This window comes from Glycine max, chromosome 20 (assembly GCF_000004515.6).
Source record: "Glycine max cultivar Williams 82 chromosome 20, Glycine_max_v4.0, whole genome shotgun sequence".
Taxonomy (NCBI): domain Eukaryota; kingdom Viridiplantae; phylum Streptophyta; class Magnoliopsida; order Fabales; family Fabaceae; genus Glycine; species Glycine max.
Window position 1 is genome coordinate 35,380,065 of NC_038256.2, and position 21,301 is coordinate 35,401,365.

The following is a 21,301-nucleotide window of genomic DNA, read 5'->3' on the forward strand; positions in this document are numbered from 1 at the left end:
CGAATTCTTTTTGGCAAAGGGAGAAGGGAATGAAAAAGATGAATAACACAAGTTTTGTTTTCAAGGTTTGGAAAACCAGAAAACTTAAGAAAGTTTTTGCAAAGGAAGAAGAAGAAGAAATTCAAGAAGATGTTCAAAGAGACTCAAGGGTTGTAAAAGATTGTAATGTTTGTACTTCAAAATGCAAGTTAAGGTCTTGCTTTTATAGACTCTTCATGTCTAGTCAAGAAAACCATTAGAAGAGTTATGACCTTTAGAAAAACTTGAAAACCATTGGAAGAGTTACATCTTTTGATTTTTGTTCAAAACTTATCACTGGTAATCGATTACCAAATCATTGTAATCGATTACACAAAGCATTTTTGTGAAAGAATGTGACTCTTCACATTTGAATTTCAATGTTCAAATACATTGGTAATCGATTACCAAATCATTGTAATCGATTACACCATTTTGAAATCAATTGGAACATTGTAAATTCAGTTGAACGCTTTTTTAAAAAAAAAAAATCTTTGCTACTGGTAATCGATTATAATAAACTAGTATTCGATTACCAGAGAGTAAAAACTCTTTGGTAAAAGGTTTTGTGAAAAATTCATGTGCTACTCAATGTTTTGAAAAACTTTTTAGTACTTATCTTGATTGAGTCTTTTCTTGATTCTTGAATCTTCAACTTGATTATTCTTGATTCTTGATTCTTGATTCTTGAATCTTTAAATCAAATTTCCTCTTGATTCTTGAAGTGTTCTTGATTCAATCTTGAACTCATTCTCTTTTGATTCTTGAAGTGTTCTTGATTCAATCTTGAATTCACTCTCTCTTGATCCTTGAAGTGTTCTTGATTCAATCTTGAACTCATTCTCTTGGACTTTTTGTCATCATCTTTGTTATCATTAAAACTCCTTGAATCAATCTTGATTCAATATCATGAAGCTTGCTTCTATAAATAATTCCCCTCTAATAAATTTCTGAATTGTGTCTTTTAGTCCTTAAACATTACAATTTAATAAAAAAAAAATTTCACAATTTCAACCCTTTGTTACATTTTTGAACAGAGATTATATTTATATTTTTATCTTTTCAAGAATCAATTTTGTCCCTTTATTACACTTGCGGGATGAATTTGCGTATTTACCCTAAAAAGAATAAATAATGCATCTGCGCTTGCTTCTAAGGGAGGTTGAGAGATACTGAAAGCACAATTTTTACCTTTGTTCTCACTACAATGATATGAAAACGTTGAGAAGGTGTGAGAGATTTTGTAATTGTTACGGCATCCATATCAGGAAATTAACAGTTATTTCTGAGGCCAAACCTGAGTCCTCCAAAGTTGAAAATGTTGTTCACATAGATCGTGTGTCAAATTTGCACTATCTTTTGCAGTTATGTGCGAAAACAAGATCATCCATGGGAGGAAGAGCATGCCATGCTCAGATTATTCGCATCGGCTTGGAAATGGACATATTAACGTCAAATATGCTGATTAACATGTACTCCAAATGCTCTTTAGTTGACAGTGCTCGCAAAAAGTTCAATGAAATGCCAGTGAAAAGCTTAGTTTCGTGGAATACAGTGATTGGAGCACTTACCCAGAATGCAGAGGATCGGGAAGCTCTAAAACTCTTAATTCAAATGCAAAGAGAGGGAACACCATTCAATGAATTTACCATTTCCAGTGTTCTATGCAACTGTGCCTTCAAATGTGCTATACTTGAGTGCATGCAGTTGCATGCTTTTTCAATTAAGGCTGCCATAGATTCAAATTGTTTTGTTGGAACTGCTTTACTCCATGTCTATGCTAAGTGCTCTTCAATAAAAGATGCAAGTCAGATGTTTGAGAGTATGCCTGAAAAGAACGCTGTTACGTGGAGTTCAATGATGGCAGGATATGTGCAAAATGGGTTTCATGAAGAGGCCTTGCTAATTTTTCGCAATGCTCAGTTGATGGGTTTTGATCAGGACCCATTTATGATATCATCTGCTGTTAGTGCTTGCGCTGGCCTGGCAACTTTGATTGAAGGGAAGCAAGTGCATGCCATTTCACATAAGTCTGGATTTGGTTCAAACATTTATGTTTCTTCCTCCCTTATAGACATGTATGCCAAATGTGGCTGCATAAGAGAAGCTTACCTTGTGTTTCAAGGTGTTTTGGAGGTTAGGAGCATTGTTTTATGGAACGCAATGATCTCTGGGTTTGCTAGACATGCTCGTGCACCAGAGGCTATGATCTTATTTGAAAAAATGCAGCAAAGAGGCTTCTTTCCTGATGATGTAACATATGTGTGTGTACTAAATGCATGTAGTCATATGGGTTTGCATGAAGAAGGACAGAAATATTTTGATCTCATGGTCAGACAGCACAATCTTTCACCGAGTGTCCTTCACTACTCATGTATGATTGATATTCTTGGTCGAGCAGGACTTGTTCACAAGGCTTATGACTTGATAGAAAGAATGCCATTTAATGCAACTAGTTCTATGTGGGGTTCACTTCTAGCCTCTTGTAAAATTTATGGCAATATTGAGTTTGCTGAGATTGCCGCCAAGTATCTGTTTGAAATGGAGCCTAACAATGCAGGAAACCACATTTTGTTAGCAAATATATATGCAGCTAATAAAAAGTGGGATGAAGTTGCAAGAGCAAGGAAGCTTCTGAGAGAAACTGATGTGAGGAAGGAAAGGGGTACAAGTTGGATTGAAATTAAGAATAAAATTCATTCATTTACTGTTGGTGAAAGAAATCATCCACAAATCGATGATATTTATGCTAAGTTGGATAATTTAGTGGTAGAGTTGAAGAAGTTGAATTACAAGGTTGATACCAGTAATGACCTGCACGACGTGGAAGAGAACAGGAAACAGATGCTTTTGAGGCACCACAGTGAGAAGCTTGCCATTACCTTTGGATTGATGTGTTTGCCTAGAGATATACCAATAAGGATTATAAAAAATCTCAGAATTTGTGGTGATTGCCACACTTTTATGAAACTTGTGTCCAAGTCTACAAGCAGGGAGATTATTGTTCGAGATACAAACCGTTTTCACCACTTTAAGGATGGATTCTGTTCCTGTGGAGAGTTTTGGTAAAGTTATGATATATATTTATTTTTATTAAGTCCAACTAGCGCGGGTTTTATGTTAAACTTTCATCTCTGCATCCTTAAACCATATTTGAGTGACTTTGGTTGGGTAATCACCTATCCATGTTTTATAGGACGTCGGAACTTTTTTTTCTGATGCAAATGGTTGATTTCAGTTTGTCGTAAAGTGCGAAGGGAACTGCATTTGGTGCACAACACCGACTCACGTCGAATTTGTTAAAAAATACTGAAGTATTAGTTACTTTACACTTGATGCACATCCACTGCGTGGTAACTCTTAATCTTGGAAATCAGTTTTGTCTTTTGACATTATGTTGGGCTTTGAAGGGGACACGATGGTAATAGTTGACTGGTGTTGTGAGTATCAGCTTATATTTGCCAGAGGACATTTCACCTTTGACAATACACAATTAAGAGCAAATTACCTCAAACCGGTAAAAGAAGTCCTGTGTGGGGAAAACTTCAAATCATTCATTAATATTCGTAAACTCTAGCCATTGAGAAACAAATTACAGAAAATTAGAAAGTACCAGCACTGTCAACGATGAAGTTACGCAGGTTTTATATATTATAATTATAATCTAACAGGAACAAAACAAGTACAATTGTGCATGTAATTAAATTTAAAATAGCATTAAATATTTGGATTTTGGAACCTAAGGGTAAGAATTACATTATGACATCCTCAGCTGATCTTTTAGACCTTCAGCGGAAGCTTCAATACAGATGTAATACAATTTCAGCGTTTTGAAAGATAGCTTCACACTAAAACTCTAAGAGTGGCTAAAAAAGAAATAGAGGAAATGCCTTATATATACAGTGACTTTCTGATACTGTACAAACTACAAAATAATTCCAAGGGGATCCTTAGAAGCAGTAGATTTGAGGGTGCATCAAGAGATCTAATTTTCATCATCTGGGCCGCTACATCTTCATTCTAAATGAAGCTCTTAAAAATCTGCCACAAGCAAACAAGAGCCCAGTAACTCTATTGTCAGATAAATATACATTAGAAACCTTTATTAGTATAAAACTATATTGTGTGCAAAGTAAAATAAATAAATAACTGTTCGGAAAATTCAAGTCCGGTTAAAAATTTGAAGTACGATGTAGCTTTAAAAAACACTATTTATAATGCTTAGGACTCAATACAAGATAAATTGCTTCTCCGTCATCGCTGCGAATGCGATGATCTTTCCAATTTAGTGGATGGGCCTATCGCAAGGCATCCACAGTCGTCTACCCTTGTTTCAACCATTTGATTGGTTTTAATTTTAATAGAAAAAAATAAATGTCCAAAAGCAACTTCCCGTCACGTTTTTTAATTTCATATCACTTATCAATTTTCAATATATTTTATTCCAAAAGAGTAATTGCTGAATGATATAAGAGAAAAAATAAACCTTCCACCATATTCCGAAGAAAAGTGAAACTCAACCATAAAACTTAAATCCATTATGGCAGATAAAGTGGATATTGTACTATCATTAAATCTGGTATTTGCGCATCATCACTATATTGTATATAAGTTGTCAATGTTAAACTTATTCATTGGGTGTAAGAATTCACAGTTGTGAACCCATAGTGATTCTTATAAGACAATGGCAATACATGTAGTTTACAAACAGATAGAATATTAGAACAAATTATTGACCTTCAGAATTCCCAATTAGGCCAACAAACCGTTAAAAGGGAATAAAATGCTTCTTTCCATGCATACATGTAAAGAGGCAGCATACCTTTAACACAATCCCGTGTTACTAAAATCACTGTGCTCTGCTACTGTAACTGAAGCTTCCGAGGCAGGAGAACTACAAAAGAAGGCAGTTAATGCTTAGTTTCAGACAACTAATATATTCAACTTCGTAAATTTCAAGAGTTACCTTCTGCTATATTACAAAAACTTTGCGGAGGAAATATCGTTTCTGGGTCCATTTTCTGGGAAGAAACAATCAGAGACAGGCTATGCTTACTGCAGAAAGCAACCAGACTCAATTTTTCAGAAAAATGGATAAGCTAAAATTTCCACGAATTTCTATCCTCAAGCAGTAAATATTAAATATCATCAGACTCCAGTAATCTGATTACTTACAGAAAGTTTAAGGCAATATATATTTAATTTTGTTTTCCTTCTTTCAGTTTGAATAAAAAAGACCCACATATACTACGAGGGGTTTCAAACCCCCAGATATCAAATTAAAGAATGGCGCTATAAAACAGATAGGCTCCAAAAACTTGAACAGTCACAAACCTTGCCCATGAAGGGATTAACTTATTATTTGGAAGGTCATCCTCGTCTTCATCTTCATCATCTGAACCTCTATATGGAGAGATATCGTATGACTGCTCTTGAAGTGAGTCTTTTATGATCAAGTCATCATCTTCAGTGGCTTTAATCAGATTGTCCATTACCTATAAAGACGTAAATTTTAAATGTTCAGATGATTATAAAAGCAAGTCCAAAACACAAAATTAAATATTCAATATGTATGATTGAAAGTTTACTACATAGAAGTCTTTCTCCTCCGATCAGAATAATGATAAGCCAAAGGCTAATTGGATAAATCATATATCCCCGACTTCAATTGTTAAGCACCATATGCTTGGAAGCAAGAGGCTTTAAAAATTAGTAATAAGAACATTTCAAAGCTAAAATCACATGAGATCACATTAAAAACATTGGTTCTATTAGAGTGACTAGAAAATAAGTATGTCATACATCATTAAAAGAAGAACACTTATTTTCATACAGTGGGAAAATATTCCTCCTAGCCTTGACCAAAAGTACTATGAAGTTCTTCAAAATATGAACATTAACAACATAGAAGAGGGGCATATAAAATAATATTACCTGTCCATTATTAGCACAATCATTCACAGATTCCGAATAATCAGGATGCGATTCTTTTTTGTCATTTGCCAAATCCACCATGGTCAACGGTTCGGTTTCAGAAATTTTCTCCATATTGCACTCTCTTTTGTCTTGCACCGACAAATTCTTATGATTTTCTCTTTCATCTATAATTTTCTTATTTTCTTGGACTTCATCCTAGACCAGACATCCCATGTATTAGCATTTTCCTAAAAGAAGAGAGAGAGGGAGGGAAAACTATTTTACCGTAGCTCGGCGTTGTATTTTTATCTCTTCCTTCTTGGCCTGTATCTTCATATGGTCTTGCTGCTGCTTCTTCTTGTCATTAACTCGCTTCCTTTTTTTTTCTTTCTCCTTTTTTTCTTCATCTTCCATCTGCCGCTTCTTTGCTGCCATTTGTTCCTCTTTTTTCTTTCGTTCTTCCTCTTTCTTTTTCTTCTGCAGCTCCAGCTCCAACCTTTCCCGCTCAAGTCGCAACACCTCCTTCTTCATCTTGCGCTCGTTCTCTTTTTTTTCAGCCATACGCTTGGCAGCCTCAGCTGCCTCCAGGGCCTTCACTTTGACATCTCTCTTGCCTACGTGTTCAAACAGTAAGGTTCAAATAATTATCAAAGTGAATGATCCTTTGTATTTTACCATGTCAAGATGAATTTCAGTCTCCAAGAAGGCAAATTTTATAATAGAAAATATCTATTTAAAAGTCACTCTATAGATAAGGTCAGTTACCTGTAACAACAGCAGCCGCTTGTTTTTGTTGAACTAATGGAATAAAGGAAGAAACGTTGGATACAATATTGTTAATGGGGCCTTGTTTCATACTATCTTTTCCAGATAACTTCGGCCTTTTGCAAACTGATCCAGCAGTCCTCTTGACACCATTCGCTCCAAGAGAAATATTATGGTTCTCCTTCCCCTTTCTTGTGAATCTTTTCCTATTGCCATCCTGCTTGTCAAGCTTATTTTTTACCTTATCGCAAGTCCCACTGAGATTAAACTCTGTGCTTAAAATATCTTTACGTCCACCTGTTAATATATCATCTTGTAAAACTGACGTAGAGGGGTTTGCATTATCTACAATCTCAGCTAGGGGTTCTCTAATATTTGAACCAGCCATTCCTTCGGAACCAATGCCCCTTTGGAATGTACCAGGAATCTCGTCCACATTTTCATTTTCTTCAGTAATGCAGGGAAGGTCTAGTTTTAAACTCCTACGCTTTCCTGAACTGCCCAGGTTCGAATTAATTCGATCCCAAAGAGTTTGAACTGAAGAAGTGTACTGACCCTTGCAATTTGGTTGGCAATCAGAAAGGGACCTTGGACTTCCATCGCTTAGAGGAAGGGAAGTCCTTATACCTAAGCCCTTCAGAAGTCCATTAGGTAAAGACTGATAGGGCTCTGGTACGTTATGAATCTTATATGGGGTTAAAGTATTGCACAATGAAGAATGCATGAACCTAGATTTACCAAGGGATGTATAATCTATTGAGTTACTTGGAAGATCTATCTCTTCCAAATCCATCTTTTCCAAATCCATCTCTTCCAAATCCATTTGATCTCCAGTAATGCATGGCTGTGCATTATCTGCTTGCATAATGAACCCTTCAAGCTCTGGTATAGTCTCATCTGTACCAACCAAATCCAAGCATTGCATTCCTGGAGAAGCAGACATTCCATCTGAGAATTTAGCATTTCCTCCTGGATACACTCTTCTACTTGAGGTGCTTTTTTCAACACAACTCAGATGTTCTGCACATTCCTGTCCACAACTGACCTGATGATGCCACGACTCCACCTTCTCATCCATGGTGCATCCCATCGTTGAGTCAATACTAAAACCTGATGGATTTGCCACTGCCAACAGAAGGGTGTCTTCACTTCTGTCTCTTCCATCCAAAGTACATTTCTGCCAACAGGAAAACCATTTAAAAGCCTATTCAGAACGTTTTATAAAATGAAAAGGCAACTTTTACAGCTCTAAAACTACGCTCATACATCTGCATATTCACTTTCCTAAAGAGTAAGATATTGCAAAATTTTCGGTTACAGGTGTAGTTCTGGCTGAATACCAACATATTTTAACACAAGCCACTGACAAACAAAGACATCCAGCAAAACATCTGAGAACTTGAAGTCTGACTTTTTTGTTAAATAAATAGTAAAAGTCATTTTATAGTTCTGGCTACATAAAAATATAAAATGTATGTTAAAACAAGCCACCGATGAATCCAGCAAAACATCTCAGATCTTGAAGTCTAAATTATTTGTTAAATAAAATAGTAAACCTCAATTTTTGCCTGAAACCTTATTGTTCACAACCCAGCAAGTTAGTAGATTGTGCCTTTCCGCCTGTTCACCAATTCTCTATAAATGTATCACCATCCAAACAATTCAATTATTCAAGTTTCTGATATTCGTAGAAGGAAAGGTAATGCATGCTAAGCAGTGTTAAATAGAAAAGAATATACATGTACAAAAACAATAACCAATCCATGGATCAAACAATGCCATAGTGTTCTATACTTACAAGTAAAGAAAGAAACCTCAGATTAAAGAACCAACGTAAAATTATATCAGTAGTTTTCGAGAGTTAAGTTTTAAATTTCATTCCTTTTTAATATCAGCTTACCTAAATTATTCTTACATTCGTCAAGATTCACTTGTATTATTAACCAACATAGAATTCTCACTTTTATCTCTTATCTGTGTCTCCCTCCTCGCCCCTTTTGACAGATGGCAATCCTTTTTCACACTTTCTGCATCCACTTCAATATAAATGTAGCATAAAACTATTATTTATCTATAGTAAATAGCTATTGGATCATATATTCAACTTTCCACTAGCTCATTTGTCATGAAATGTCTACTCTCAGCCAATCTTTAAACACTATAATTTAGAAGAAAACAAAAGAAAAAAAATTATATTGACATCTTCAATTCAATGTATAGATGTTTCATATGGGGTTTTATCATCTCTTAGGATTTCTTCTTTTCATTTTTATTTGACTCAGTTTTTCTCTAAATTATATTGCATTTTCGGTGTTTTTCATATAAATTTTAAAGAATAGTGTTTTTCTATTTGAATAAGGATTGTGTTTTAACCTTGGATTCTAAAGTAACTGAACTCTCTTCCCAACTTACTCCTCTATCTGTTTCTTTGTTCTCTATCGTTGCTCTAATCCTAAACTGATCGACCAAACAACGTTTTGATAGATCAATTTTACTCCACAGTGACACAATTATCACTTCAGCATTTTCACTTCTCTACATTCTAAATAGATTTTCTATTTTATCACGCTCCTTGATCTAGTCTTCCTGAGAACATCACATAGACATTGACAGAAATCTTGTTGGTATTTTGAGGAAAGTTGAAGTACATAATTTTCATTTCTCAAAAACAAATATATCTAAAATAGCTTTCAAAGGAGCCCGTGACATCGAATAAAATAAATCTACTTGTGTCTATGCAAAAGCAACACAGCGCAATAACTATGACATTGAAGTTCGAAGATATTAACCAAGACTTTGTGACATACAATATGATATTGAATTATTTTATGCCAACTCCGCTAGTGCAAGGTGTACAGAAAATTCATATTTAATATTTAGTCCTAAAGAAAGAAATCTTACACAGACTAGTCTTAATATTTTCAGAACGTAAAACAAAATATTATGTACCTCTTCTTTTCGCACTTTAAGTGAAGAGTCTTCCATTGTTTGGCATTCCCCGTTGTATTGCATTTCATCTGTTGGGATGTTACTAATAGATTGATGTCCTATATCATCCTCTGGATCAGATGGCAAATTTTGAACTTCTAGGGCAATCTCCCGGCTGTCTTCTTCAATACTCAAGTTTCTACTTGCGGGCCTTTGGTCAATAGAATCACATGGTTTTTCCAAGAGGTTTGAAGAGGCGGCTCGAAATCTCTCCGTTTCAATTTCAATCTTCCTTCTTTTATGCTGAGGACAAGAATGTTCCACATCATAAGTGAAACTTTTAGTGGAACTTCTGAAAATCTGGAAATCAGGTGAAAAACTGGTAATTTTTCCTTCGCTGAGCAATGTCTTCCGCAACACGTCACCATCTTGACACAAGGTAATGCTATTAGGGCCCTGTCGTGCCAAACCAACATTCACATCAGCCATGGGAGCAGAAAATGGGAACGCAACAGTGAAATTTGTAACATTTGCATCTGTGGATTTATGCAGATCATTTCCCGTAACTGCTTCAGAAGAATCTGCCAACTTAGCACTACTTTCATCATTTTCTAGTGTACTGTTTACTGAAACAAATTTGGTTGGCATAACTTCTTTTGACAAACTTCTTGATGAATTTTCACCGGCAACTTGTGAAGGACAAGAATGATTCATCAACGAAGAAGTAAGAATACAGAATCCATTCTGAACCATAGGCATCTCTTTGTTTGGTGGCGCGGCACTTAGTGTTTCCCTAGCTATATCTTCCTCCTCTAAGTGACTTGCACAATATTCCATACGAGGCTCCTCTTCTCTGATCGGTACTTCCTGCATTTGCAGCGAAGGCATCTCCCCTAAGGAGTTGCACTTACTTTGGCATACAGAAGAAGTTTCCTCTTCAAGTAATTTTACAGGTTCCAAAGAGTTCAGAGGTTCTTCTGGTGACACTCCCTGTTGACCCTCTTTCAAATCAGGACTACAAATTCCACTCATACTTGTCTCCTCTACATCATCAAAATCAAGTTGCTTAGGCATCACAGACATGGTAAAATCAGTGGGCGGCTTCAAGACTGATACATTCTGCCCAACCTTAGGGATAACACAATAAGGATCTTTTTCAACTAATCCATCAAAGTCAGCTTCAACTTTGCCAACAATTGCAGCAGATCTGTGCTCAACATTATCAGTGGGAAGGGCACCATACGGTATATTTTCTTGAACATCCAAGACTTTCTCATCCACCGCTGCTTCAACATATACTGATTCTAAATTTGAAGGCCCACCATATAAATTGGAAGAACTCACTGGCCTTAATGATCCTTCATTTGCAGAAGTAACCACAGCCCTCATTTTTCCAGAAGCAGCTAGTGCCGCAACGTTCTCCTTGTCTGCAGAATTCCTGCCAATTTCTGTATCTAATTTGGAATACTCTGGACTTGAGGATAACCTTCTAGCATCCAGTTTGGTAGGCGGTACATTCCAAGACTTCTTACCAGCAGATTCAGAGCAGGTAGCACTCTGCTCACAGAAATTGTATCTGGAAGACTTCAGTACTTTTTCAATCTTTTCAGAACCACTTCTACTCAAACGATCGTTTGGTTTTAGCGCAGAAAAGTCCAGATCCTTTTGACTATTGAATGTCCCAACAACAGACAGCACAAGATCCTGTGAATTCTGTGAAATTGAAGGTTGAGGTAATGGCACTGATTTGTCAATAGACCTTACAAAACCACCAGTCATCATAAGATCATGACCTGGTGACGGGCAGGAACCTCTAAGTAACTTTATCATACCATGAATGTTACTTTCTTGTTTGCTGAGGCAGGAATTGCCATCTTTAACTGTATTCCTACCACTTCCATTGTTACAATCAGAGGCTTTGCTTAAATCTGTTAGTTGAGCATGTGTAATTGGTTGTCTATGATCACAGAAGTCAACTCCTTTGCCACTGCCCAAGGTGCTATCAAGCTTCAACAATTCACGGTTACATCTGGCCTGGCTAGAACTTCTAGATTCTGTTAATCTCTCATCATACACACTTTTTCCAGCTTCCTTGCTCTGATACTCTCGTTTATTTGCTTCATTGATGCCACAACTTGCATTTGCAAAACAAGGTTGGTTGACTATCTCGAATGACTCATTCAAATTATTAGGCAGAGGGCCATCTTCCTTCGCTACAGAAGGACTAGCAACATTCAAAGAGTTGAATTTCTGGGATGAGCTTTTAGATCTTGTCATCCGGCCAGAGTAGTTAGTTACATAGACACATGCTTCCATTTCTTCCATGGAACAACTTTGGATGTTGGAATGAAAATCTTTGACCACATCCGACTCCATTGCATGTTCTGCCTCTTGAGTTGAGGGTGCAGAACCTGTAACTGTGCCAGCACAGACACAGGCATTATCATCTTCTCCTGACAATCGTCTGGGTGCTTTTGCACTATTACGTAGCTCCAGAGCCTTCTGCCTCGACTTTGACCTTTGCAACTTTGCGAGAGACGGAGCTGGGTCGTGGTGACTGTCTGAGGCCCTTGTTTCAATCTGATTCTGAGGTGGTGATACAGCACCTGAATCCAATTCAGGAGGACCACTTGAGGCACATACAGCATAGTTGACAGGACAATCTGGAAAATTCGAAACCCCATCTCCCGTGTTACACTCCTTTTCTAAAGCACGACCTTCATTATGCAAACCAATTGGATACTGAACACCATAGGACACAGAATCGAGATTGCTGCACACACTGGGGAAAGGAACTCTATATTGTGGTTGCGAAATTAGAACTTCGGAAACGAGATCATCTTTGCTTAACCCTGCAGAGAGAGAATACATTATCACCAAATTAGGATTAAATTTCGCAAAGGAAAATTGGCCGAGATGATAGAATTGCTATTGAAACTAGCTCCCTCAATAAGTGTGCGAACGTAAATTATCATTTCTACGAAACCACGAAGCGGGTATTATTGTTCCTCCGTGTAATTATAACAAAATGCGAAGCAAAAATCAGGGGGACCTAACACGGAAATCTCACGCGAGAGGGAGGGTCTGTTACCTTGTGGATCTGCGTGACGGGAAGAGTTGCAGAGCCATGGCGGAGGGGGAATTCCGTTGAGGCGGAGTTTGGGGAAAAGGTGTTGCTCCCAGAGATGGCACTGTTGTCGTGATTGGTCGATGATTCGCTTCTTTCGCTCGAAGATCTGCACGACGTGCTTCTCCATCGCCGACATTTCTTCTTCGCTTCACATTGATGAATAGCGTGGTTTTGGCGCTGTTTACAATTCAAATTTTGGGATACTGTTAGTGATTTAATTCATTGGGTTGGAAAATGGAAATGGATTCATTCATTCATTCACCCCCTTCGAATGTTTCAAAGTTCAAACTCTGTGTGGTGTGTGGGCTGTGTTGCGTCATGTGTTGGGCTTATTTGGACATTACCGTTTCGGCCCAACTTAATGCCCAGGTCTTCACCAATTGCTGGATTTACGTGACGCAAACAAAAGGGAGTTGCTACGTGCACCCAGCATTATTGCTGGGGCACCCAGCAAACAGTGAAGTGGCGAAACTGCCCTTCAGCAATTATTCTTCCGGAAGAAGGTTCTTCCGGAAAGTTTCCGGAAATAATTTTTCCGGGAAGTTTCTTGAAGAACCTTCTTCCGGAAGAATAATTTGTGTCTTCCGGAAATACTCACAGACAATTTCCGGAAGAACGTCATCCGGAATGTTTCCGGAAGAAGCTTCTTCCGGAAGTTAGTTTTTTTTTTTAATGCGTATGTAATGACGATTTTGCCCTTGTGTAAATTTCTTTAAATTAACGTCTTCAGGCTGTGTTTTACTGCGCTTTCTTTCTTTCTTCTTCAGGCTGTGTTTTACTGCGCTTTCTTTCTTTCTTCTTCCGTTTGCTTTGTTTCTTCTTCCGTTTGCTTTGTTTCTTCTTCCGTTTGCTGTTGTTTCGGTGGTGGTCCCTTCAGCAGTCTGTTGGTGGTCCCGTGAAGTGAAGTATTTGAAGATTTGGTGGTCCCGTGTTCCGTATTTGAAGTTTTATTAGTGGCTGTTGTTCCTATTTTGTCGGAGGTACGCGTTTATTTCGTTTTAGAGAAGAAAAACAGTAAAAAATGTATCCGGAAGAAATTTTAGGCACAGAAGGAGGAAGGTCCGGAATGACCACTTCCGGATGAAGGTCTTCCGGAAGTTACGAAGGCCAATTCCGGAAGAAGTGTTTCCGGAAACTACTTCCGGAAGCACTTCTTCCGGAATTGGCCTTCGTAACTTCCGAAAGACCTTCTTCCGGAATGTTAAATTATTACTAATTTATTAATTTCTGTTTTATAATTTTTTTAATTTCTGTTTTATATATATTTCTGTTAGTTAATAATGAATTATTGGTTTAATTAGGTATAATGATATATATTGTGGATTATAATTTTTTTTGTTTTATAATGGTATATATATTTCTGTTTTATATTTTTTTTTTATTTCTGGTTTATATATGTTGTGGATTATTGATTTAATTAGGTATAATGGTATAATATTAAATGATTTAGGTAACTTAAATGTATAATGGTACAAAAATGTTTTATTAGTTGTTTATTATAGTGATAAGTTTAGTTTAAGTAAATAATGTAGTTATAAATTTAGAATATAGTGATAATTTTAATATAGTCGTGTATGATGCATATGTCCTATTAATATGTTTGTTATTTAAGGTGTAGTAAATTTTTGGATGTGGTTATATGATAATTTGAATGTACTTGTGTATGATGCATATGTCCTTAAGATGGACGAAGATCAATGGAGGTATGACTTTGCGATGTCACAAGAAGTTCATATGGATTATGATTATGATAATCAAGAAGAATGTGGAGTGAATGAACGACATGTCGATTGTTCAAATGCTTTTAATACATCTCAGGTAATCATAGATAATTTGAGTCATTGGTTGAATTGATGGTTTGTACGAAAATTAATGTGTTAGGGTTGCGTTGTAGGTATTCGCTACTCGAGATGATGTTTTGCAATGGGCTCGAACAGTTGCCCATGAAAATGGATTTGTTGCAGTGATTATGAGATCTGACACAGAGACCGGTAGCAGAGGAAGAAGTTCATTTGTGTTAATTGGGTGTGAAAGGAGTGGTACGTACAAGTGTAGAAATAAAGAATTCGTTAGAAAAGACACCGGGAGTAGGAAATGTGGTTGTCCCTTCAGGCTTCGTGGGAAACCAGTGCGTGGAGGGGAAGGTTGGATGGTGAAGTTGATCTGTGGGATTCATAATCATGAATTGGCGAAGTCCTTAGTTGGACATCCATACGCCGGGCGATTGACTAAGGAAGAAAAGAAAATTATTGCTGATATGACAAAGTCGATGGTGAAACCGAAAAACATCTTGCTAACGTTGAAGGAACACAATGCCGACAGTTACACCACGATAAAGCAAATTTACAATGCAAGAAGTGCATATCGTTCTTCAATAAGAGGAGCTGATACCGAAATGCAGCATCTGATGAAGCTTCTCGAACGTGATCAATACATTCATTGGCATAGATTGAAGGATGAAGTTGTGGTGCGTGATCTGTTTTGGTGTCACCCAGATGCAGTAAAGTTATGCAATGCATGTCATCTAGTGTTTTTTATAGACAGTACCTACAAAACAAACAGGTACAGACTCCCACTACTTGACTTTGTTGGAGTGACACCAACGGCGATGACATTCTCTGCTGGGTTTGCATATCTGGAGGCTGAGCGTGTTAATAATATTGTATGGGCTTTGGAACGATTTCGAGGCCTATTTTTAAGACACGATCGCCTCCCTCTTGTTATTGTCACTGACAGAGACCTAGCACTGATGAATGCAGTGAAAACTGTGTTTCCCGAGCCTACTAATTTGTTGTGCAGGTTTCATATCGATAAGAATGTGAAGGCGAAGTGCAAATCTTTAATCGGGGAAAAAAATGCGTGGGACTATGTAATGGATAACTGGGGTACTTTGGTTGATTGTCCGTCCGAATACGAGTTCCATGAGTCATATCAGAAGTTTCAAGTTGCTTGTTCGCCTTGGCCGATGTTCGTTGACTATGTTAACGACACATGGATTATCCCCCACAAGGAAAAATTTATTACAGCATGGACGAATAAGGTCATGCACCTAGGCAACACAACAACAAACAGGTATTAACAACTGATTTTATTTGTTAGTAACGATTAATATTAAATGGTATTTAATTGTTGTATATTTTCATGTTTGTTGTGTATTTTAAATGTAGGGTTGAATCAGCTCATTGGGCTCTCAAAAGAGTACTACAAAATAGCGTTGGAGACCTATGTAGTGTTTGGGATGCCATGAACAACATGATCACGCTGCAACACGTCGAAATTAAAGCATCCTTTGAAACCAGTACGCATGTGGTTGGCCATGTATATAAAAAAACCTTAAATCAGATTGCTTCTGAGATTGACCGTCTACGTTATCTCGGCAACAATCTCTCTTCTTGTGGTTGTGTGATGAGAAGCACGCACGGGCTTCCTTGTGCATGTGAGCTTTCTAGGTATACTGCTAGCAGCATCCCATTGGAGTCAGTCCATCTTTTTTGGAGGAGACTTTGCTTTTCAGACCAAGGGTTATGTGAGACGGAAGTCACCATCAAGGAAGAAATAGAGGTCATATCTAAAAGGTTTGATGAACTTGATGTGGCTGGCAAAGTAAATCTGAAGAGTAAACTTCGAGAAATCGCATACCCTGATCATAACTCTATGTGCCCTCCTCCATCAAAGGTGAACACTAAAGGTGCACCGAAGAAACCGATGAAAAGAAGTCAAACATCCACAAAGCGTGATCCGTCTTACTGGGAGTATGTTGATGCTTTTCATTCTGTTCAAAGCAGCAACTCTCCAGTGAAACGAAGTGCATCATGTTCTCAACCGCGTTAGCCAACAAGGATCATCCCGATGTTGGATCAATTTGCGTCATTCTTTCAAGGTTTCATTCGTGACGTTGTGGATGTGAAAGCGGACGGTAACTGTGGATATCGGTCCATTGGCGCTTTATTAGGTATGGGGGAAGATTCGTGGCCGTTAGTGCGTAATGAATTGCTTAAAGAACTTGGCAGGTGGTCGCATGAGTACATGAACCTCTTCGGTGGCACAGAGAGATTTGAACAATTAAAGTTGTCCCTACTTGTTGATGGATTTTCAAAGGTATGTTTTTAGGTTAATTTTTTTTAATAACAATGTTTAAATTACTTACATGTGTATGTTTGGTTCATTCAGGTTAGTGTGGACAAGTGGATGGATATAACAGACATGGGATATGTGATTGCTTCACGGTATAACGTAATCCTTGTATCGTTGTCCCAACAACAAAGCATGACATTTTTCCCTCTTAGAAGTCAACCACCACCTGACTCTTCTGGCCACCGCATCATATGTGTCGGTCACGTGTTTGGAAATCATTTTGTTCAGGTACATTGAATATAGTTAGTGTAACAATTATGCAATGACTTCGCTTGTTCGTTTGGCACGGTCAGCGCATGATATAATGTTTGTTCATGTACAACAGGTTTATTTGAAAGACCATTGTCCGTTGCCGCCCCCAGCGCTGTTGTGGTCAACCAATTGTTATTCTCAGGCAAAGCAATGGGCAATTCCATATATTAGTAGAATGCAGGAATACACAAGCTTGATGTCATTCAAAACACACTATGTAGACCTAAATGAAGACTAAACATTCATTGTTTATTTATTTGTATTCATTATGCGATATAATTCGTTGTAACCCGTCACTAACCAATTAATATTATCAACTACTCGTTTGGTTAAGCAAGGAAATTGTTGGTCCAACAAAAATCATTTACGCGTACAGCATACATCATTGTCATAATTGACAACACATAATGACATGCATGCGTGTTACAGTTTGAGCGTGACAACACATTGGTTGACTTCAGTACACATTTTGAAACTAGCAGTCGCTCAACAACACATTGGTTGACTTGACTACACATTAGCGACAACACATTGGCTGACTTGACTACACGTAAAATCATTTCCTATTTCATCATGGCATCAAGATATAGAACAGAAGTTTCATAGTTTACCTGTAAGAAAATTGGCACGTAAATGGAAATGGTTCTTCATCTATTTCGTAGAAAGAGCTCCAACCCATAAGTGGCTGAGACTCCATGATCATGCTCCAGACACGAAGATATATAAAGACGTTGAAGTATTGAAGAAGGATTATAAGTCCCTTCCTTGCTGAAACAGTAGTAGAACGTGGGGAATATGAAAGGAAGTTGGCAATTTATATGAATACGAAATAGGAATATACGATGATGAGAGTGAATCATATGTAACTTAAGGTGGCTATTAATTGCTTGGAGAATGTGCGCGCCGCCTTCTATGCGTGAATGCGTTTTAATGGTGACGATGAGTATGCTTGCGAGAGTTACAAGAATACAAGGGGAATAAGAATATTCCAAGTTTGAACTTTAATGAACTCTCTTGCTTCTTTAATGAATAGGTTTTGAAGATTGTGATCGTGGAGCTTCTGTGCATTTGGAAAAAAAAATCCCAAACATGGGTACTTGAACATGGAAAAAGGGTTCATTTCCTATTTTTTTCGATTTTGAGGCTTTGTTTTGACGTGTTAGTTGACGGAACTGGGGAACGGGACTATTTTTTTTGGATTCTTTGACGTCCAAACATGAGAAATGGCCGCCCTCCATTGTCTCAGGGCACAGGCACACCCACGCAAAAAAATCCCAAACATGGGTACTTGAACATGGAAAAAGGGTTCATTTCCTATTTTTTTCGATTTTGAGGCTTTGTTTTGACGTGTTAGTTGACGGAACTGGGGAACGGGACTATTTTTTTGGATTCTTTGACGTCCAAACATGAGAAATGGCCGCCCTCCATTGTCTCAGGGCACAGGCACACCCACGCAAAAAAATCCCAAACATTGGTACTTGAACATGGAAAAAGGGTTCATTTCCTATTTTTTTCGATTTTGAGGCTTTGTTTTGACGTGTTAGTTGACGGAACTGGGGAACGGGACTATTTTTTTTGGATTCTTTGACGTCCAAACATGAGAACTGGGGAACGGGACTATTTCCTGATTTATTAATTATTTTAAAAACTTTTATTTTTTATGTAATTCTTACAAACAAAACTCATGATTCTAGGTTCCCTTTTTTTAAAAATAAATTTAAAACAACCGTAAACTTTGCTTAAGGACCACAAACAATCGGAATAACAAACTATATTATAAAATAATAAACTGTGCAAAACACGCCAACTATATTAAACAAAAACTGTAATAATTACAAATATTCATGTCAACTACAACACAACAATATAAATACAATGATCAATGGTCCGTGCGGCGTCTCTGACGAGCCCTGACCGTCCCATCAGCACTGGGTCCCCCTCTCGCGATCGTCAGGCAGTCCTGCATAATGTCATATAACTCTGTGCCTGCAGTGACTATCCTAAGGTTGAGCACACGCTCCAACCTCTGTGCAATCGCCTCATATCCCTCGTAATCATCCTGTCAAAGTCAGTAAAAACATTTATTATGAAATTCAAAATAAACAACAACTCATAAAACATTAAACGCGCAAATAATCTTACCACATATGGAGGGGGGTCAAATGCCACTGGAACCTGGGGGCTGGGCGGCTGTATGTAGTCCTCAGGGTCTGCAGCTGGTGCATCCCTCTGCTGGTCAGCTGCCTGGGTCGGTGTCATGAAAGGGTGAGATATGCGGAAAAACCACTCAATGTAATCCGCAGATACCTGCCCAGGCACTAAACAAGGCTGACCCGCAGGTAGTAAGTGATCCGCAAACTCCATCCACCTGTCATCTATCTGCTCCTGTGACAATCGTGCACTAACAGGCGGCGGAGGGATGCTCTGGATGTAACCGAACTGGCGTACCACCCTCTCCGGTCGAACTGCGACGATCATAGGACCCCATCTGAGCTGACCCTGGAACGATGAAATCTCCTGAAACGCCCTAACACCCCGATGCTCCGTGTACGGCAACCAGGACACATCTGTGACGGTCAAACCATCACAACGTGCCCTGTAGGGTGCTCCTGTGATGCCCTTCATGTGCGCCTTCGACGTCAACCACCGGGAAGCACGTGGGGACGTCTCCTGGTATGTGTTGTCAGTCACGCACTGATGCACACTAGGGAAGTGCTCATAGATCCAGCACTACACAATAATTGAGGTTAACATAACATAAAAACATGTTTAAATCATAATCGAACCTAACATATTAATAAACACAAAATTTACCTGAAATAGCGTCAAGTACCCCGCAAGCTGTCTGGTGGTGGTCCTACAAGCCTCATCTAACTGGTCGTACATATGAACCAGCGCGGCAACCCCCCAAGCGTAACCACCACTATGAGCGAGGTCCCGGAAAGCGTCAAGATGGACCACATGCACGTATGTTGCACTCTTATTAGCAAAAAGAGTGCAACCGACAAGGTGCAGCAAATAAGCGCGAGCTGCGACAATCCACCGCCGGGCCTGACATCTGGTCTCATAAATGTCACGAACCCATCCTAATCGTACATATGCTCCACGTGTGAGCGCTGTCTCGGCTCTGGCCTCCTCCGCAGACACTTCCAGCAACTCCGTGAGCAAGAATCTGGCCTCCTCCGTAGAAAGAGCGTGGAAACTGTGCAAGGCGCCAGTGATGGGCAAATGTAGAATGGACGACACATCATCCAATGTGATCGTCAGCTCTCCTACTGGAAGGTGGAAGGTGCTAGTCTCACTGTGCCACCTCTCCACAAATGCGGATATAAGTCCAGGATCGCCAGTAATAACTGAACAATCTATCAGTGGACTTAATCCTGTGGCAGCCACCAGGCCTTCAATCTCAGGCACTGGCCTCCCAATCAGTGTCAGCTTCCTCCCATGTGACACTAACTTCAAATCAGGACGTTCCTGATTTGAAGTACAAATTATACAATTATTAAAAAAAAATTAATCATAAACAAATAAATAAACAATGACAAATAATTAACAAATTAAAATACCTGTCCACTCCACACGACATGTGCAACATGCTCGGCAAATGATGTGAGCACTGACGGGTCACGTGGACCACCAGGGAATCCCTCTGCAGCATCATCACCATCTGACCCCTCACCACTATCAGCACCCTGTGCGTCCGCACGCATCTCAGGTGCCTCCGTAGGCTGCTCAGGGACATCATCAGTCATGTCAGCGACGTCCTCAGCCATATCACGTCCCTCCGTAGTCATCTGATGAACGCGTAGCCTACGGGCTGAGGCAGTAGGCCTACGCCTCTCGGGAACATCGCCAGCATCCTCGTCAGCAGCTCTATCTCTGCCTACAAATCTACCTATGGCACGACCTAAACCTCGTGTTCTGGCCATGATCTGTAAATCATGTCGAACACGTTTTTTTTTCGGTCAAAATATACACAATTTTCTTTATAAAAAATCAGCTTTATTTATAAACAAATAAGACTAACTTAAATCAAATCATTTTCACACATACACGACCTAATTTTAAAAAAAAAAATTAAACAACTTCATTTATATAAAAAAAACAACTAATGTAAAATAAAATTATTAATAAACATGCACAACTTAATTTTTTTAA

At 38.5% G+C, this 21,301-nt stretch overlaps 2 protein-coding genes and 1 long non-coding RNA gene across 4 annotated transcripts; 2 read left to right on the top strand and 1 right to left on the bottom strand.

The window, feature by feature from the left end:
- The first annotated feature begins 1,120 nt into the window (after positions 1-1,120).
- On the top strand, positions 1,121-3,394 carry LOC100807903 (pentatricopeptide repeat-containing protein At5g04780, mitochondrial). Its single transcript, XM_006605823.4, has one exon. It carries the CDS (start codon positions 1,231-1,233, stop codon positions 3,085-3,087), a length of 1,857 nt encoding a protein of 618 aa, XP_006605886.1. The 5' UTR covers positions 1,121-1,230; the 3' UTR covers positions 3,088-3,394.
- A 324-nt stretch (positions 3,395-3,718) lies between these two features.
- On the bottom strand, positions 3,719-13,121 carry LOC100816990 (uncharacterized). 2 transcript variants are annotated; one of them, XM_006605824.4, is made up of 9 exons: positions 12,719-13,106; positions 9,649-12,479; positions 6,700-7,876; positions 6,220-6,548; positions 5,953-6,150; positions 5,353-5,513; positions 4,985-5,073; positions 4,841-4,912; positions 3,719-4,059 (listed from the first exon to the last, which is right to left on the bottom strand). In XM_006605824.4, exons 1-8 carry the CDS (start codon positions 12,891-12,893, stop codon positions 4,881-4,883), a joined length of 4,992 nt encoding a protein of 1,663 aa, XP_006605887.1. In that variant the 5' UTR covers positions 12,894-13,106; the 3' UTR covers positions 3,719-4,059; positions 4,841-4,880. The 2 variants fall into 2 exon arrangements, with proteins under 2 accessions (XP_006605887.1, XP_040869160.1); XM_041013226.1 differs by lacking the exon at positions 5,953-6,150 and having other exon boundaries at positions 12,719-13,121.
- A 3,935-nt stretch (positions 13,122-17,056) lies between these two features.
- Positions 17,057-17,316, top strand: LOC121174282 (uncharacterized). Its single transcript, XR_005890263.1, has 2 exons — positions 17,057-17,119; positions 17,217-17,316. It is a non-coding gene; the product is annotated as an uncharacterized lncRNA (long non-coding RNA).
- The last annotated feature ends 3,985 nt before the right edge of the window (positions 17,317-21,301 follow it).

Bases quoted from the DNA above. Each gene is read 5' to 3' on its own strand.
- LOC100807903 (XM_006605823.4), top strand. From the start codon at position 1,231: ATGAAAACGTTGAGAAGGTGTGAGAGATTTTGTAATTGTTACGGCATC.
- LOC100816990 (XM_006605824.4), bottom strand. From the start codon at position 12,893: ATGTCGGCGATGGAGAAGCACGTCGTGCAGATCTTCGAGCGAAAGAAG. The intron at 12,480-12,718 runs GTAACAGACCCT...CTCTCTCTGCAG, and splicing joins CCGTCACGCAGATCCACAAG to GGTTAAGCAAAGATGATCTC. The intron at 5,074-5,352 runs GTTTGTGACTGT...TGCTTTCTGCAG, and splicing joins TTAATCCCTTCATGGGCAAG to TAAGCATAGCCTGTCTCTGA.